Source organism: Ranitomeya imitator, chromosome 1 (genome assembly GCF_032444005.1).
Source record: "Ranitomeya imitator isolate aRanImi1 chromosome 1, aRanImi1.pri, whole genome shotgun sequence".
Classification (NCBI taxonomy): domain Eukaryota; kingdom Metazoa; phylum Chordata; class Amphibia; order Anura; family Dendrobatidae; genus Ranitomeya; species Ranitomeya imitator.
The window spans coordinates 371,275,997-371,295,391 of NC_091282.1; the positions used below are offsets into that span (position 1 = coordinate 371,275,997).

A 19,395-nucleotide genomic window follows, 5' to 3' on the forward strand; every position below is an offset into this window, starting at 1 on the left:
CCATTCTAATGGGGATAAAGGTTCCCCCCGTTCTGCAAATCGGTTCCAGTAGTTGGACCTCTACCCATCAACAGGTTATCCCCTATCCCTGGGAGAGGTGATAACTTGGTCCCACCAGAACATGCCTTAAAGCCCTACACCCTTTTTTACCATGTTTCTTTTACATTTACTAACACTGGAGAAATAAAAACAAGATAAAATGAGTTACTTCTATCTAGAGGATACAAATTTGTCTTGGGAAAGCGATAGACACATTATATTATTATAGTTACAGTACAGTAATGGTGCTATATAAATAAATAATAATAATAATAATGCAACACCAAAAATTAAAATTTGTTCTAATGTTTTTATTCCAATATTTTCCCACCAATTTTGTGCAAAGAGACAATTTTTTTTTTATATTTTTCCAGTCAGTGCAAAAGGTGCAGAGAATTCCTCTGTCATTTAAGGCACGTGGCCCATTGCTTGGAGTGTGATGGTTGGTCCATGGAGTGCTGCTGCTAACACAAAAATACATATTATACCTCTAATTTCATAGTCCATATCCAGATTTCTGCCCCCATCCAGGAATTTAGCAATTACCATCCCATGTCAGGGCAAAATATATTTTATGATGGGAGGAAGAAATAAAAGTTACTGCTGCCCCTGCCAGAGAGAACTTGTTCAGCTAACTTCATGTCAGAGCACTGCCCTGCAGCCACCCGGCATTGAAGCCTCTGATGACAAACAAAAGATGTCCATCCAGTGTAAGAAATAAATTATGTGACGAATGAGGTTTCCGGAGACCCAGCATCTTCCAGTTGTGATCACGTCTCTCAGTCAGACTTTGCTGTTAGTTTTTCTTCCTCTTCTAAATCCATCTCCGTGATGACAGAATAGCATATGATCTGGGAATATCGAGTAATCATGGCTACGGGAAAAGACAAACATCTGTTAGGATCTGCTCTATGACAATGATGTCCTGGGCAGATATTATATCTAACCTCCTCCAGCTCCTGCAGGTAGAAAACGGTAATGTTTATTCCTATTTTGCCTGCAGTAGGCACAGTCCATTATATATACAGTTTGGTCCAGAAATATTTGGACAGTGACAGAAGTTTTGGCATTTTATCTTTTTACCAAAACATATTCATGATACAGTTATATAATCAATATGGGCCTAAAGTGCAGACTCTCGGCTTTATCGCTCGCTCACACCACTGTATACATCAGACGAGTGCTTTCTAATTTTGTTATCAGATAGCATGCAAACTAATGTTATTCAATGGGGCAGCGCTGATGCATGCTGAAATTTCACTTTGAAATCGGATGCCAGTCACCCATTCCAGTCTATGGTACGGGTGGAAAACATTGGACTGCACTCGGATAACATACAAGTGTAGTTCGATATCCGTGGATTCACAAAATCGAGAGGATGGAGAAATTTTGTTCTTCATCTTCTCATATTGTGCTCTGATTTTCTCATCTGAGAGAATCGGATAACAATATGCTGATACTCGGATCAAAGTCTGGTGAGAGTTTGAGCAGAGTGTAATTTGCATAATTGGCCCAATTTTCTCATATGAGAGAAACTACAGCCATCTGACAGTAATTAATTTGAGGGTATTCAAATCCTAATTGGAGTAAGGATTAATAATTACAACTCTTTAATATATAACTGCCTTTTTTTTTAAAGGGACCAAAAGTAATTGAACAATTATCTCAAAAGCTCTTTAATAGGCTTCATGGGCTACTCCCCTCAATTGATCATCAATTAAGCAGGTAAAAGGTGGAAGGCACTTCCATGCTCTGGCAATGAGTGGACATGTGTAAAAAGAGCTCCTAGTTTCCTGGTCAGAAATGCTAGCTAAAAACTTGTCTCCTTTTGCCAAAATGGTTCCCTGCCAGTGGTGGAGGGCCTGGGTTTGGGAGAGGGCAGCCATCTTAGGTGCCTTGTCCCAACGCTTTGAGGAGAGGTGTAGAGGCAAGAAGAAGGTAAGGTGCAGAAATACATACATCGGTGTAAGGGTGACAAAGGTCCCGGTCTGTGTGGGGCTCATTGTCGGCTTGTGGGTGGCGCGTTGAAATGACATGCCTGAGAACTCCCCTGGGTCTTAAAGCCTCTGGCAATAAAGTACTACGGTTGGTGTTTCTGTCTGTAAGGTGCTCCATCATAGGGGAGGGATCCCTTGGATGGTTGTGTAAGGTGCTGAGATGATCAGCAGTAAAAGAATGGGCCAGGAAGATGGTGGACAGCATGCTGAATCCCAAGATGGCGCCCGAGTGTCTAGTGGGAGACTCTGTAATTAATACCATGAATCCTCTATGTGCTGCATAATTCTTCCGTTTTGATTCCTAAGTATTGGTTCAGAAAAATGCATGATATCTTCAGAGGTTTAGTGTGGAAACAAGAGATTCCTAGAATGAAGTTGGAAAAGCTGCACTTACCTAAAAAATCAGGGGGGTCTAGCTTTGCCTCACATTTGGGGATATTACTTAGCTTCCCAGTTTCAGCATTTTAGAGGTGGGGCATTGGAGGGGACTCAGAAGACGGGGTTATAGTACTTAAACATCTGGGGGGTGGGGATGATAATTTTTTAGATTTGTTAAAATCTCACAAATTTTAAAAGTAATTCAACATGCTACCCCACCCAGTCCATAATATTTGTGGTCATGTAAAAAATGGCTTGGAATGAAGGTCTGTTCGAAGTGTACACCCATTTGGAGCAATCCCAATCCAAGGAAACTGCAGCATTTAGAGGGTTTCGGTGAATGGAGAAGACTGAGGTTGAAGTATGGTTATCAGTTGTTTGTAGATGGCTATTTCTGTACGTTTGACCACCCGAAACAGGAGTTTAATTTGCGTAGCTCAGAGTGTTTTAGGTACTTGCAATTAATACATGCAATAAGGGCTCAGGAGCTTATCACGGATCTTTCCATTTCTACTAATGGGTTGGTAGATTTGATTTCATCAAGCATTGGCTGGCAAATGGTCCTCCTTCCGAGGAAGAAGTGGCATGAACAATACAATTTTAATGGAAAAAAAGGCAAGTAAAAGGTCTGGAGCTGGTTCCAGGTGTGGCATTGCATTCGGAAGCTCTCAATGGAAGAGAGGTGAACAAACTGGACTAACAATAAGCGCAATAGGGTTTTATCAGAGTTTCAGCAAGGAGACCAAAGGCATTGGTACTCATCTTGTGTGGTTGTGCGACCACAAACACTACAAAGGCTGAACCCTGCTGTAGACCCACAAGTGAAAACAGCTTCAATGGAATGAAAGGGTTTTTCTCTGGCACAGAATTAAACCTTCCAATCCATTTTAATTGTTCTCAATGGAACATAAACAGACCATCGTTAGGCTGAAAAAAAGTAGAAATCCATTGCAGAGATAGCCATTCTGCAAAACAAAGAGCCCATTAATGAGCTTGGGAACTCAAGAAGGCCTGAAGGTCAAAGGAAGACAACAGTGATTCCTGATCACAGAATCCTTTCCATGGTGAAGAAAAAATTCTTCACAACATCCACCTAAACAACGAACACTCTTCAGGAAGTAGGTGTTTCTGTATCTAAGTCTACTATAATGAGAAGACTTCATGACAGCAAATACAGTTCACCATAAGGTCTAAACCATTAATCTTAGTCTTAACAATAGAAAGGCCAGTTTAGACTAGCCAAAAAACATCTAAAGAATCCAGTCCAGTTCTGGAAAAGCTTTCTTTGGACAGATGAAGCTAAGATCGACCTATACCAGAATGATGGGAAGAAGAAAGTATGGAGAAGAATGGTAAAACATGGTGAAGGTCGTGTGACGGCATGGGCATGTATGGCTTCCAATGGCACTGGGATACTAGTGTTAACTGTTGATGTGACTGAAGACAGAAGCAGCCGGATGAATTCTGTACAGGGCTATACTTTATTCTCAAATTCAAAAAAAATACAGTAAGGTTGATTGGATGAAGCTTCACAGCACAGATGGACAATGCCCAAAACATAGAGCAAAAGCAACAAGAGTTTTTTAAGGCAAAGAAGTGATAAACTCTGCAATGGCCGAGTCAATCACTAGATTTCAACCCCTCAACAAGCAGCAACTGAAGTCAGCTGCAGTAACGGCCTGGCAGAGCATCACAAAGGAGGAAACTCAGCGTTTGGTGATGTCCATGGTTCCAGACATCAGGCAGTCATTGACTGCAAGGGATTATCAGCAATAATGCAAATGTGTTATTAACAAATATTGTGTCATTGTTATTAACTAATAAAATGAAATTGTTGTCTGCCCATGTATAGATGCAATCAATGATACACACATGCTTGCCTGGTTGGCTGGTGACCAGGCTAGTTTATACGATGCAGGCACGTGGAACGCAGACTCCCAGGAACGTTCTTTGAGCCGATCTATAAACCTGTACAATTACATTTCAGCCTGTTGTGCCTACTGACAAGCCAAGCACCTACGTGGCTACCACATCTTGTGTTTCAAAGGTCTGCACTGCTGTTTAAAAGATCTGAAATCTGAAAATGTGAGAAGTCATACCTGCAAAGCGACGTAGCCATTCTGGTTTCTTATCCTCCGAGATATATACAAAAATGAAATAGACAGGAACACCGGACAGTGCTATGGCTATTCCAATAAGAGAGTTGATCAAGTCGCTGTAGAGTGGAACTGCCACCAGGAACACAGTGCATAGACAAAATATTATTGGAAAAATCAGGCTGAGCTGTAAATTATGAGAAAAGAGAGGTCACCAACAGTTGCAGCACTGCAAGAATATAGAGCGATATTTACATGAGAGAGTGCACCTGGTTTCATATCAATAAAGCCTTAAAGGGGTATTCCCATCTCCAAGATCCTATCCCAATATGTAGTAGGTGTAATAATAATAGTAATAATATTAGCAAATACCTCCAATTAGAAATGTAGTATAGTTTTTCTAATTCTCTATGTCTCTTTCCTCATGTGCAGGCATGACAGGACCTTAGGTATCCACGGTTATGACCACTGGTAAAGAGCTATCACTATATCAGTGGTCGTAACCATGGATACCTAAGGTCCTGCAATGCCTGCACATGAGGAAAAAAACAGAGAATCAAAAAACTAATATTACTATTACTACATATTTTAAATATTGGGATAGGATCTTGGAGTTGGGAATACCCTTTTTAAGTATGCCATACACCTTTAAAGGGTTGCCCCTAAATGCTTTATAATAACAAAGAGAGCAGGTGCTCAACATCCCAAGTCCAGTGCCAACACCCTACTGCTGCTCAGGTCTCAGTATTTTCGCTGCCGGGGTGATGTCATGTCTACAGCGTGTATAACAGATATAGCCAACCACAGAGCTCAGCAGATGTGCCAAGTTAGACGGCATAAGCTGCTGAGTGCACTGATTGGCTACTGTGATGATACACACTGTAATGACATTACCGCAGCAGCCAAGATACCGAGACCTGAGCAGGGGCAGGGAGCCGCAACTGGACCTGGAAGGGTTAGTACCTGCTCTGTTTGTTATTTTAGCTATAAATAGCTGGCAGTTATTTCACCTGACCACCCCAAAAACATGCACTTTTGGCTCTACTGAGCATGCCTGTGTTCTCAATAGGGATAATGGAATAAGCAGCAGCTAAAGGTATTACCCATAAAAACAGCAGATCAGTGATGTTGAAATTCATCACTTTTCTATCTCCATGACATTTTACATATTGGGTAGTTTCCTGCTTCTTCTGAAATGGCCGGCAATGACCAATGCTCCACTGTGTCTAGGTATCTTGAGGCTCGAGCTGTTAAAAAAAAACCTTAAAGGGGTTGCTAGTTTTCAGATAATGTTCGGCCTCGGCTGCAGTATTAAAAAAAAATAACAAATTAAGCAGTATTCACCTTCCCCAGGTCCACTGCTTAGTCTCTACCCCTTCTCCTGATATCTAGCATTGGCGCTAACGTCATGCAGCCAGTGCAGCAGCCAATCAATGATCTCAGCAGCTCTGTCAGTGAAGGCAGAATGATTCCTTCAGAGCCGCTGAGCTCACTGATTGGCTGCTGCACTGGCTGATGACATGACATCAGTGCCGAAACCAATGCCAGACATCGCGAGAATGGGTGGGGACTCAGATCCCAGGGAGCACAAGCGAGGTTTTTATTTTTAACAAACTGCAGCTGTGGCAAAATATTATCTGACAGGGAACAACCCCTTTATGTGGCCCCTTAACTGCCTCCTAGGCTAAATTAAGATCATGTGACTGAAGAGGTCAAAGGGCAAGACATAAAAACATTAAAGCAGATACTAAATCTAGGCAAGACTAACCTTGAGTGGTCGTGGTCTGTCTGGCTCCTTCCATCGCAAATAAAGTTGACCGGCAATAGACAGGCCCACAAACAACCAATAGCTGAAGCTGTAGTAATTAATGAGCTGGAAGATGTCTTCTACACAGAGGTACACCAGAGCCATAGCACCCTGTAATGTAACAGCACATCATCACTGCAGGTCTATGAGGACATGTACTCCTCAGGCATCACTGTAGGTCTATGAGGACATGTACTCCCCAGGCATCACTGCAGGCCTATGAGGACATGCACTCCTCAGGCATCACTGTAGGTCTATGAGGACATGTACTCCTCAGGCATCACTGCAGGTCTATGAGGACATGTACTCCTCAGGCATCGATGCAAGTCTATGAGGACATGTACTCCTCAGGCATCACTGCAGGTCTATGAGGACATGTACTCCTCAGGCATCGATGCAGGTCTATGAGGACATGTACTCCTCAGGCATCACTGCAGGTCTATGAGGACATGTACTCCTCAGGCATCGATGCAGGTCTATGAGGACATGTACTTCTCAGGCATCGATGCAGGTCTATGAGGACATGTACTCCCCAGGCATCACTGCAGGTCTATGAGGACATGCACTCCTCAGGCATCGCTGTAGGTCTATGAGGACATGTATTCCCCAGGCATCACTGTAGGTCTATGAGGACATGCACTCCTCAGGCATCACTGTAGGTCTATGAGGACATGTACTCCTCAGGCATCGATGCAGGTCTATGAGGACATGCACTCCTCAGGCATCGATGCAGGTCTATGAGGACATGTACTCCTCAGGCATCGATGCAGGTCTATGAGGACATGTACTCCCCAGGCATCACTGCAGGTCTATGAGGACATGCACTCCTCAGGCATCGCTGTAGGTCTATGAGGACATGTATTCCTCAGGCATCGATGCAGGTCTATGAGGACATGCACTCCTCAGGCATCACTGCAGGTCTATGAGGACATGTACTCCCCAGGCATCACTGTAGGTCTATGAGGACATGCACTCCTCAGGCATCACTGTAGGTCTATGAGGACATGTACTCCTCAGGCATCGATGCAGGTCTATGAGGACATGTACTCCTCAGGCATCGATGCAGGTCTATGAGGATATGTACTCCTCAGGCATCACTGCAGGTCTATGAGGACATGTACTCCTCAGGCATCACTGCAGGTCTATGAGGACATGTACTCCTCAGGCATCGCTGTAGGTATATGAGGACATGTACTCCTCAGGCATCGCTGCAGGTCTATGAGGACATGGCCGCACATGGACCAGGAGAGCAGGTTCAGGGCTCTGGCCACACATGGACCAGGGGGCCTCACAACTCACTAGCATGAGAAACTACACACTAATGAATATTATTGCTTCGGCAAATCCCTATACAGGATGCCTCCCAGCTATTGGTTGGGAGTCATCTTGCAGGTGTACTCTGATACTAAATACCTCCCAGCAATTGGCTGTGGGAATTTTACTATGTGCATTTGCTGCCCCTTTAAGAACAGAGAGCACTCGCACACGCACACTATTCACGCCACGAGTAAGTGTGGAGTGCACAAGCAGGAGACATGCTGACAGATGGGGACCAGGCAGCGGTGAGTATGCCTGCGTTCCTGCATGAAGGGGGAAGGGAAACCATCCAGGGGCGGTGGTAATAGTGTTACAGTATAAAGACATTTATTGTCATTACTCTATAATCGTCAGGTATTGCATTTTAAATCTGTTAAAAAAAATCATTCATATCAAAACAATACTAAGTAAAAACTCCATCCACTAAACATTTGTGCCACTACTGCGTTTGTTACTTTCATGTGCATCATCACCACTTCCGCTTTGAAACTGACCTTTACTATCGCAACCTATTTCACAATAGATTTCATGAATGAAACTCATGATGTTTGATAATCTGAGAATAAACTGCACAATTGATTGCCCACTTACGTCCTGCAAGATATCTGCAATGATGGATTATTTTGGATTCCGTCATAGTGAATTCAAGTCATAATCTTTGATGCACACAAAGTTACTTATGCATATGATAGTTCATGAATCTTTCAACCAAAGCAAAATAAAATAAGGAATTGAAAAAAACTTATATACAAGTTTATGACATTATGAGTTTTTGAGAAAATACCCATGTGGACATGCAGGATGGAACAGCTTCAATGCAAATGACCCACAGACTACAGACTTGTTCACTGTGCAAGTAGCCCATGTGTTTTTGGTTCTATATTGTTCTCTTGTTTCTACAAGACTGGGGAGTCCATCACTCCTCTGTGGGTCATTTGCATTGAAGCTGTTCCATCCTCCATGTCCACATGGATATTTTTTCTCTGAACCCTGCTTATACAGGTACTATACAGATGATCAGGTTTTTAAATACATCAGATAGGGATTATATACATTAGATAGGACTGCTCTATTATGGGTATACCTTGACGATTGGTGGAGCAGCTTAATATACATTTTTTTTGCAAAAAAACGTATTAACTAAATACCCTGTATTTTTTTCATTTTTTGACTAGCACTTGCTTATTTACTGTGACTTTTTGTTCAGAGTATTTTTGACCTCGCTGTGCGCTTTTGTGTCTTCATAAAAAAAGTTGTGTCCGATACATAAATCTAATTGAAAATGAAAGAGAAACAATTTAAAGTACATTTTAGTGGTCATTTATGATCACAAAAAATGAAAAAAATGTGCAAGGTCGACATGTATTTCCTTTTTTCTTACTTGTACTCTGTACGTATGTATGTTCTTGGTATTATTACCACATTACATACATATTAGGAATTTGATGTCCTCCTCTCCTATAATGCCACCTTATGCACTGTGTATCATACAGTATTTTAAAGCTGTGTATATTGCAGATTGTATTTTTAGATTGACTGATATTTCATGTTTTTGAGCCCTTCTTATTTTAGAGAAACTGCACTTTCTATTCAATAAACAAGCCATGACGTAATGTTTTATATTCGACTATAACATTGGTAGGTAAATAAAATTGGTTTTGATATACAAGGACTGTAATGGATGTAATGGTCAGGTTGAGAAATAATTTAGGTATTTTAGCTGAAGCACTGCTTTCTGTTTCCCTTATTCAGAGCGATGTGATGTTTTAGCCAAGAACAAAGGTCTCCTCATAAAGCAGTTTAGATTTTGTGTCAATCCATGCTTGATAAAGAGACCTAACTAGTTTCAAAAGCTTGGTACTGTCATCTTCTTTACAGGTAAGGTACCTTCACACTAAACGACGCTGCAGCGATACCGACAACGATCCAGATCGCTGCAGCGTCGCTGTTTGGTCGCTGGAGAGCTGTCACACAGACAGTTCTCCAGCGACCAACGATCCCGAGGTCCCCGGTAACCAGGGTAAACATCGGGTTACTAAGCGCAGGGCCGCGCTTAGTAACTCGATGTTTACCCTGGTTACCATCCTAAAAGTAAAAAAAAAACAAACGCTTCATACTTACCTACCGCTCTCTGTCCCCGGCGCTCTGCTTCTCTGTACTGGCTGTGAGCACAGCGGCCGGAAAGCAGAGCGGTGACGTCACCGCTCTGCTTTCTGGCCGCTGTGCTCACAGTGAGTGCAGGAAAGCACAGCGCCGGGGACAGACAGCGGAAGGTAAGTATGAAGCGTTTGTTTTTTTTTACTTTTAGGATGGTAACCAGGGTAAACATCGGGTTACGAAGCGCGGCCCTGCGCTTAGTAACCCGATGTTTACCCTGGTTACCAGCGAAGACATCGCTGAATCGGTGTCACACACGCCGATTCAGCGATGTCAGCGGGAGAGCCAGCGACCAAAGAAAGTTCTGGCCCTCTAGCCCCGACCAACGACATCACAGCAGGATTCTGATCGCTGCTGCGTGTCAAACTGAACAATATCGCTAGCGAGGACGCTGCAACGTCACGGATCGCTAGCGATATCGTTTAGTGTGAAGGTACCTTTAGTCAAGTTTTCAGCCACCGAGGACTCATGTTTTAGAAAGTTCCCAAAAGTACTACAGAGCATTTCAGATTTGGCCTGGCACACTTACATTAAACAGCAGGGCTGGTATTGGGGTGAATCTCTCCATATGGATCATACTGAGAGCATCAGGAAGGTGTCCTTCTCGAGACCCAACAAAGAAGAGCCTGAAATGGAGGATGACAGTAACTTGACTAAGCGAATTAAGGAACAGCATTGCCAGGACAAGAGAAACATACAGGACAAACTATACATTTTTCTGTTCAAGTTACTAATTTTGTAATTTTTTTTAATTATTTTTGCAGAACTGTTAGCTCAATTTTTAGTTTCTAAATGTATATACAAAAATAAATAGCTAATTCAATATTTTAGCTAAAGGCCCCCATACACATTAAACTAATTTCAGCTGAACTCGCCAATATAGCTGGGTTTGGCTGACAATCTAATGTGTATGGGGACAGCAGCCGACTGACCGTTGGGAGAGATGTACCGTATTTTCCGGCGTATAAGACAAATTTTTACCCCTGAAAATCTTTTCAAAAGTCGGGGGTCATCTTATACGCCGGATACGGCGTGTGCAGGCAGCGGTCCTGGATGGTTCCCAGGGTCTGGAGAAGAGGAGACTCTCCTTCAGGCCCTTGGATCCATATTCATGTAAAAAAAATAATAAAAATAAAAAATATGGATATACTTACCTTCCGATGGCCCCCAGCTCTCAGCAGTGCACGCGGCGGCTTCCGTTCCCAAGGATGTATTGCTCGAAGGACCGGAGATGACATCCTTGGGAACGGAAGCCGCAGCGTGCACCAATGGGAGCCGGGAGAACTCCAGGGTCCGTCGGAAGGTAAGTATATCCCTATTTTTTATTTTTATTATTTTTTCTACATGAATATGGATCCCAGGGCCTGAAGGAGAGTCTCCTCTCCTCCAGACCCTGGGAACCATCCGGATCTCACACGCCATATAAGACGACACCTGGCGTATAGGATGACCCCCATCTATACTTTATATGGAAAAGTTGGGGGTCGTCTTATACGCCCAGTCGTCTTATATGCCGGAAAATACAGTAGATAGCACGTGTGCAATTTCAGACTGCCGATCGCATTGTCCTCCTGGAAATAAGCCATCGGCCCAAGTGTCAGTCAGAGGCTTTCACATAGAGAACACAGGAGCACTCGACCAAACGAGAACACAGGAGCACTTGGCCAAACAAGTGCTCCTGTGTATAGGAGAGTCGGCTATGATGGCTATCGGTCAAGGCATCATTTGGCCATTGGCCATCTAATGTGTTTGGCAAGTTTAAGAGTGGAGATCCTGAAAGGTGTACTCCAGTCCGAGGGACTCTGTGAGGCAGGGAGGGGGATCATATGCGAGGGTCGATATGTATTCCCCAGGATGCAAACGGAGTCCTATTAGACCCGCTGGAGTGCCTTGTGGTCACAGCAGGATGCCTGGGAGTCACAGGGCAAAATAAAAGTAAGCGTGGACCTTGTCAAGCTATTTGGCCTAGGCATTGTTCAGGAAAAGCCAGTATGGGCTTTAATTTTTTAAACAGACTGCAGGAAGGAAGTGGGGCCGGTCCGTTTCCTCCAGTTGGGTATGCAGGTGGCCTTTGGCCACAGATTCCAGTTTGAGAGAAAAACCCTGCAAGAAGGGTTTGGGTGTGTCAGATTTGGGCTTGCATGCAGGCAGAGCAGTAGACTCTGGAGAGCTCAACGGTGTGAGGCAACACAGAGCCAATCAGAGCCAAAAGGCCTGACACCCACAGCGTACACGAAGGTGCAGTCACCCAAGACTATAAGTCACGGCCTGTCTGTTTCACGGCTGCGATCCGGAGGATTTGAATTACCGTATTGTCAGACGCACTTTTTTTCCTCCAAATTTGAGAGGAAAGTGTGGGTGCGTCTTATGGTAGGGATGTAACGTGGGGAGGGGCAGCAGCGAGTGGGATTGCACTGGGAGGCAGGAGGCAGAAAAATGTTCCTGCCTGGCTTCAGGAATCAGCAGGCTTCAAGAATCAGCCCTGGGGAAACCACCTGGTCCCGATCATTAAAGTGCAGTGAATATTCATTAGCTGCTTCCCGCACACCTGTCAGCTGAGCAGTGAGTCAGGAGCAGCAAATGAATACTCCTTCACAGGGACACACATGGTTTCCCCAGCGCTGGATTCCTGCAGCAGCTGGGGAGAGCTGTGTCCGGTGGAGGAGGAGGCAGCATCAGGGGCCAGAGGGGACAAGATCGCTGCATACCTGACAGGCTGGGCTTGACTCTGAGTGCTGGGCATAAAGACCCATGTGATGTCATGAAGAGGGCAGGCTGGAGCATCACATGGCAGCACAGAGCCCTCCCTCTTCTGATGTCATCACAGGTCCTGCAGACACCACACTACAATCTGCAAGCTTACTCCTGTGCTGTGGAGAGGCAACAAGAGAGAGCGCTCTGTGGTGTCATGGGATGGAATGCTCCAGCATTTTACCTCACCATAGTGTGGCTGGCTGCCACAATTAAAAGGTTAGTCACAACACACAATAAAGCACTCTGCCACTTCTGTGGTGAACTATAACTCCCAGCATGCCATAGGTTCTGCAGGACATGCTGGGAGTTATAGTTCTCCCAATGGGATCTCAAAGCAGCACTCCAGTGTTATTTTTCAGTGCTGGAGTGGTGCTTTAAATATAAGCCCTGTGCCCCCATTCTTATACTCACCCTCCAGCATCTTCATACAGTACTTTACAAACACCACACTGGTCCCGCAGCACCATCTTCTACCCGCAGCTTCCAACATAATAACATGCTATTATATATCATAACAACACATATAATAGTATGTTTATGTTATTAAATATTTTACCACCTTTTTTGCTTCAAATATTTTTTTCCCTATTTTCCACCTCTAAAACCTGGGTGAGTCTTATAGTCCAGTGCGTCTTATAGTCTGAAAAATATGGTACTTCCTTTGTTTGTGAGTATGCTGTTTTATTAAAAGATTTTACTTTGAACTTTTCTTGGGTTACTGCCTCATCACTGCACAGAGTGGACACCACTTCACTAGTCACTTTTCATAAAACATCAACAACGGAATATCTGATTATGATCCTGAGATTTTGCTTTATACCAATGCAACCATCTGCAGTGGTAGTGTGAACAGATGACACCATACCTTCACCACAAGACATAGGGAAAAACCATCTGAAACCAGCACGAGAGACTGTGCAGAAGCATATTAGACACCTACTATATGTCATTTAACATCATTTGCCATCCCATATGTTTCACAATGGATAATGCTGGCATTATTTTTGTATTTGCAGATAGCCTGAAAGATGGTTTCTGAATAAATACCTTGATGCAGCGAGAATGGAAGCATTCAGACCTCCAAAGCATGAAAGTGCTACAGCCAGGGGGATCGTCCAGTTAAATATTCCAAATATCTGATCTGCAAACGTCTGAGAAAAGAAGAATCAAGGGTCGGTTTAGGTGCATGTACAAAGACGTGAACATGATGATCTAAAGCTATAATGGAAGATGAGATTTACTCCACTTTCTATTCTTATTGGTTATCATGCTATTATATAAATTACTAGCTGAAGAGCCCGGCGTTGCCTGGGCATAGTAAATATCTGTGGTTAGTTATAGCACCTCACTTCTCTTATTTTCCCATCCCGCCTCTCATTTTCCCAATTGCATCTTTCATTTTCCCCCTCACATCTCTCATTTTCTCCCTCACACCTCTCATTTTCTCCCTCACTCCTCTCATTCCCCCCTAACACTTGTCATTTCAACCTCACATCTGTCATTTTCTGATCACTCCACTATTTTTCCTCACTCCTCTCATTTTGCACTCACACCTTTTCATTTTCACCTCACACCTCTCATTTTCACCTCATCACCTCAGTATATACATGTTTGTCATCTCCCTTATATATAGTATACATCTGTATGTCATCTCCTGTATATAGTATATACCTGTATGTCATCTTCCCTGTATATAGTATATACCTGCTGTGTCATCTCCCCTATATATAGTATATACCTGAATGTCATCTCCTTCTATATATAGTATATACCTGTATGTCATCTCCTCCTGTATATAGTATATACCTGTGTGTCATCTCCCCTGTATATAGTATATATCTGTGTGTCATCTCCCCTGTATATAGTATATATCTGTGTGTCATCTCCTCCTGTACATAGTATATACCTGCATGTCATCTTCTATATATAGCATATACCTGTAGGTCATCTGCTCCTGCATATAGTATATACCTGTGTGTCATCTCCTCCTGTATATATATGTACCTGTATGTCATCTCCTCCTCTATATAGTATATACCTGTGTGTCATCTCTCCTGTATATAGTATATATCTGTGTGTCATCTCCCCTGTATATAGTATATACCTGTGTGTCATCTCCTCCTGTATTAGACCTCGTTCACACGTTATTTGGTCAGTATTTTTACCTCAGTATTTGTAAGCTAAATTGGCAGCCTGATAAATCCCCAGCCAACAGGAAGCCCTCCCCCTGGCAGTATATATTAGCTCACACATACACATAATAGACAGGTCATGTGACTGACAGCTGCCGTATTTCCTATATGGTACATTTGTTGTAGTTTGTCTGCTTATTAATCAGATTTTTAGTTTTGAAGGATAATACCAGACTTGTGTGTGTTTTAGGGCGAGTTTCGTTTGTCAAGTTGTGTGTGTTGAGTTGCGTGTGGCGACATGCATGTAGCGACTTTTGTGAGATGAGTTTTGTGTGGCAACATGCGTGTAGCAACTTTTTGTGTGTCGAGTTGCATGTGACAGGTTAGTTTAGCAAGTTGTGTGCAGCAAGTTTTGCGCATGGCGAGTTTTGTGTGTGGTGCCTTTTGAGTATGTGCAAGTTTTGTGTGAGGCAACTTTTGCATGTGTTGCAACTTTTGTGCATGTGGCAATTTTTCTGCATGTGCAAGTTTTGCGTGTGGCGAGTTTTCCATGAGGTGAGTTTTGCACTTGTGGCGAGTTTTGCAAGAGCCTAGTTTTTGCATGTGGCGAGTTCTGCGCGTGGCGAGTTTTGAGCGGCGACTTTTGTGTTTCGACTTTTATGTGGCGAGGTTGGTGTATTTGTGGTGAAATGTGTGCTGAGGGTAATATGTATTCAAGCACGTGGTAGTGTGTGGCACATTTTGTGTGCATGTTCATATCCCCGTGTGTGGTGAGTATCCCATGTCGGGGCCCCACCTTAGCAACTGTACGGTATATACTCTTTGGCGCCATCGCTCTCATTCTTTAAGTCCCCCTTGTTCACATCTGGCAGCTGCCAATTTGCCTCCTACACTTTTCCTTTCATTTTTTCCCATTATGTAGATAGGGGCAAAATTGTTTGGTGAATTGGAAAGCACGGGGTTAAAATTTCATCTCACAATATAGCCTATGACGCTCTCAGGGTCCAGACGTGTGACTGTGCAAAATTTTGTGGCTGTAGCTGCGACGCCTGCAACACTTTTCCTTTCACTTTTTTCCCCATTATGTAGATAGGGGCAAAATTGTTTGGTGAATTGGAACGCGCGGGGTTAAAATTTCGCCTCACAACATAGCCTATGACGCTCTCGGGGTCCAGACGTGTGACTGTGCAAAATTTTGTGGCTGTAGCTGCGACGGTGCAGATGCCAATCCCGGACATATACACATACACACACACACACACACATAGACACACACATTCAGCTTTATATAGTAGACTAGCTGAAGAGCCCGGCGTTGCCTGGGCATAGTAAATATCTGTGGTTAGTTATAGCACCTCACTTCTCTTATTTTCCCATCACGCCTCTCATTTTCCCAATCACATCTTTCATTTTCCCCCTCACATCTCTCATTTTCTCCCTCACACCTCTCATTTTCTCCCTCACTCCTCTCATTCCCCCCTAACACTTGTCATTTCAACCTCACATCTGTCATTTTCTGATCACTCCACTATTTTTCCTCACTTCTCTCATTTTGCACTCACACCTTTTCATTTTCACCTCACACCTCTCATTTTCACCTCATCACCTCAGTATATACATGTTTGTCATCTCCCTTATATATAGTATACATCTGTATGTCATCTCCTGTATATAGTATATACCTGTATGTCATCTCCCCTGTATATAGTATATACCTGCTGTGTGTCATCTCCCCTATATATAGTATATACCTGAATGTCATCTCCTTCTATATATAGTATATACCTGTATGTCATCTCCTCCTGTATATAGTATATACCTGTGTGTCATCTCCCCTGTATATAGTATATATCTGTGTGTCATCTCCCCTGTATATAGTATATATCTGTGTGTCATCTCCTCCTGTACATAGTATATACCTGCATGTCATCTTCTATATATAGCATATACCTGTAGGTCATCTGCTCCTGCATATAGTATATACCTGTGTGTCATCTCCTCCTGTATATATATGTACCTGTATGTCATCTCCTCCTCTATATAGTATATACCTGTGTGTCATCTCTCCTGTATATAGTATATATCTGTGTGTCATCTCCCCTGTATATAGTATATACCTGTGTGTCATCTCCTCCTGTATTAGACCTCGTTCACACGTTATTTGGTCAGTATTTTTACCTCAGTATTTGTAAGCTAAATTGGCAGCCTGATAAATCCCCAGCCAACAGGAAGCCCTCCCCCTGGCAGTATATATTAGCTCACACATACACATAATAGACAGGTCATGTGACTGACAGCTGCCGTATTTCCTATATGGTACATTTGTTGTAGTTTGTCTGCTTATTAATCAGATTTTTAGTTTTGAAGGATAATACCAGACTTGTGTGTGTTTTAGGGCGAGTTTCGTTTGTCAAGTTGTGTGTGTTGAGTTGCGTGTGGCGACATGCATGTAGCGACTTTTGTGAGATGAGTTTTGTGTGGCAACATGCGTGTAGCAACTTTTTGTGTGTCGAGTTGCATGTGACAGGTTAGTTTAGCAAGTTGTGTGCAGCAAGTTTTGCGCATGGCGAGTTTTGTGTGTGGTGCCTTTTGAGTATGTGCAAGTTTTGTGTGAGGCAACTTTTGCATGTGTTGCAACTTTTGTGCATGTGGCAATTTTTCTGCATGTGCAAGTTTTGCGTGTGGCGAGTTTTCCATGAGGTGAGTTTTGCACTTGTGGCGAGTTTTGCAAGAGCCTAGTTTTTGCATGTGGCGAGTTCTGCGCGTGGCGAGTTTTGAGCGGCGACTTTTGTGTTTCGACTTTTATGTGGCGAGGTTGGTGTATTTGTGGTGAAATGTGTGCTGAGGGTAATATGTATTCAAGCACGTGGTAGTGTGTGGCACATTTTGTGTGCATGTTCATATCCCCGTGTGTGGTGAGTATCCCATGTCGGGGCCCCACCTTAGCAACTGTACGGTATATACTCTTTGGCGCATCGCTCTCATTCTTTAAGTCCCCCTTGTTCACATCTGGCAGCTGCCAATTTGCCTCCTACACTTTTCCTTTCATTTTTTCCCATTATGTACATAGGGGCAAAATTGTTTGGTGAATTGGAAAGCACGGGGTTAAAATTTCATCTCACAATATAGCCTATGATGCTCTCAGGGTCCAGACGTGTGACTGTGCAAAATTTTGTGGCTGTAGCTGCGACGCCTGCAACACTTTTCCTTTCACTTTTTTCCCCATTATGTAGATAGGGGCAAAATTGTTTGGTGAATTGGAACGCGCGGGGTTAAAATTTCGCCTCACAACATAGCCTATGACGCTCTCGGGGTCCAGACGTGTGACTGTGCAAAATTTTGTGGCTGTAGCTGCGACGGTGCAGATGCCAATACCGGACATACACACATACACACACACACACACACATAGACACACACATTCAGCTTTATATAGTAGACTAGCTGAAGAGCCCGGCGTTGCCTGGGCATAGTAAATATCTGTGGTTAGTTATAGCACCTCACTTCTCTTATTTTCCCATCACGCCTCTCATTTTCCCAATCACATCTTTCATTTTCCCCCTCACATCTCTCATTTTCTCCCTCACACCTCTCATTTTCTCCCTCACTCCTCTCATTCCCCCCTAACACTTGTCATTTCAACCTCACATCTGTCATTTTCTGATCACTCCACTATTTTTCCTCACTTCTCTCATTTTGCACTCACACCTTTTCATTTTCACCTCACACCTCTCATTTTCACCTCATCACCTCAGTATATACATGTTTGTCATCTCCCTTATATATAGTATACATCTGTATGTCATCTCCTGTATATAGTATATACCTGTATGTCATCTCCCCTGTATATAGTATATACCTGCTGTGTGTCATCTCCCCTATATATAGTATATACCTGAATGTCATCTCCTTCTATATATAGTATATACCTGTATGTCATCTCCTCCTGTATATAGTATATACCTGTGTGTCATCTCCCCTGTATATAGTATATATCTGAGTGTCATCTCCTCCTGCATATAGTATATACCTGCATGTCATCTTCTATATATAGCATATACCTGTATGTCATCTCCTCCTGTATATAGTATATACCTGTATGTCATCTCCTCCTGTATATAGTATATACCTGTGTGTCATCTCTCCTGTATATAGTATATATCTGTGTGTCATCTCCCCTGTATATAGTATATACCTGTGTGTCATCTCCTCCTGTATTAGACCTCGTTCACACGTTATTTGCTCAGTATTTTTACCTCAGTATTTGTAAGCTAAATTGGCAGCCTGATAAATCCCCAGCCAACAGGAAGCCCTCCCCCTGGCAGTATATATTAGCTCACACATACACATAATAGACCGGTCATGTGACTGACAGCTGTCGTATTTCCTATATGGTGCAATTGTTGTAGTTTGTCTGCTTATTAATCAGATTTTTATTTTTGAAGGATAATACCAGACTTGTGTGTGTTTTAGGGCGAGTTTCGTTTGTTAAGTTGTGTGTGTTGAGTTGCGTGTGGCGACATGCATGTAGCGACTTTTGTGAGATGAGTTTTGTGTAGCAACATGCGTGTAGCAACTTTTTGTGTGTCGAGTTACATGTGACAGGTTAGTGTAGCAAGTTGTGTGCAGCAAGTTTTGCGCATGGCGAGTTTTGCGCGTTGCGAGTATTATGTGTGGTGCCTTTTGAGTATGTGCAAGTTTTGTGTGAGGCAACTTTT

General features: G+C 43.1%; 1 protein-coding gene across 2 annotated transcripts in view; it reads right to left on the bottom strand.

Annotated features, from left to right (window-relative positions):
- Positions 1-329: 329 nt before the first annotated feature.
- Positions 330-19,395, bottom strand: part of SLC7A7 (solute carrier family 7 member 7) — a 62,799-nt gene continuing 43,733 nt past the window's right edge. For both annotated transcript variants that reach the window (XM_069761551.1, XM_069761545.1), the window contains exons 6-10: positions 13,593-13,696; positions 10,321-10,417; positions 6,279-6,428; positions 4,514-4,697; positions 330-913 (exon numbers count right to left, since the gene is read on the bottom strand). In XM_069761551.1, the coding sequence (XP_069617652.1) occupies positions 819-913; positions 4,514-4,697; positions 6,279-6,428; positions 10,321-10,417; positions 13,593-13,696 (630 nt within the window). In that variant the 3' untranslated portion in view covers positions 330-818. The remainder of the gene's footprint in view (positions 914-4,513; positions 4,698-6,278; positions 6,429-10,320; positions 10,418-13,592; positions 13,697-19,395) is intronic.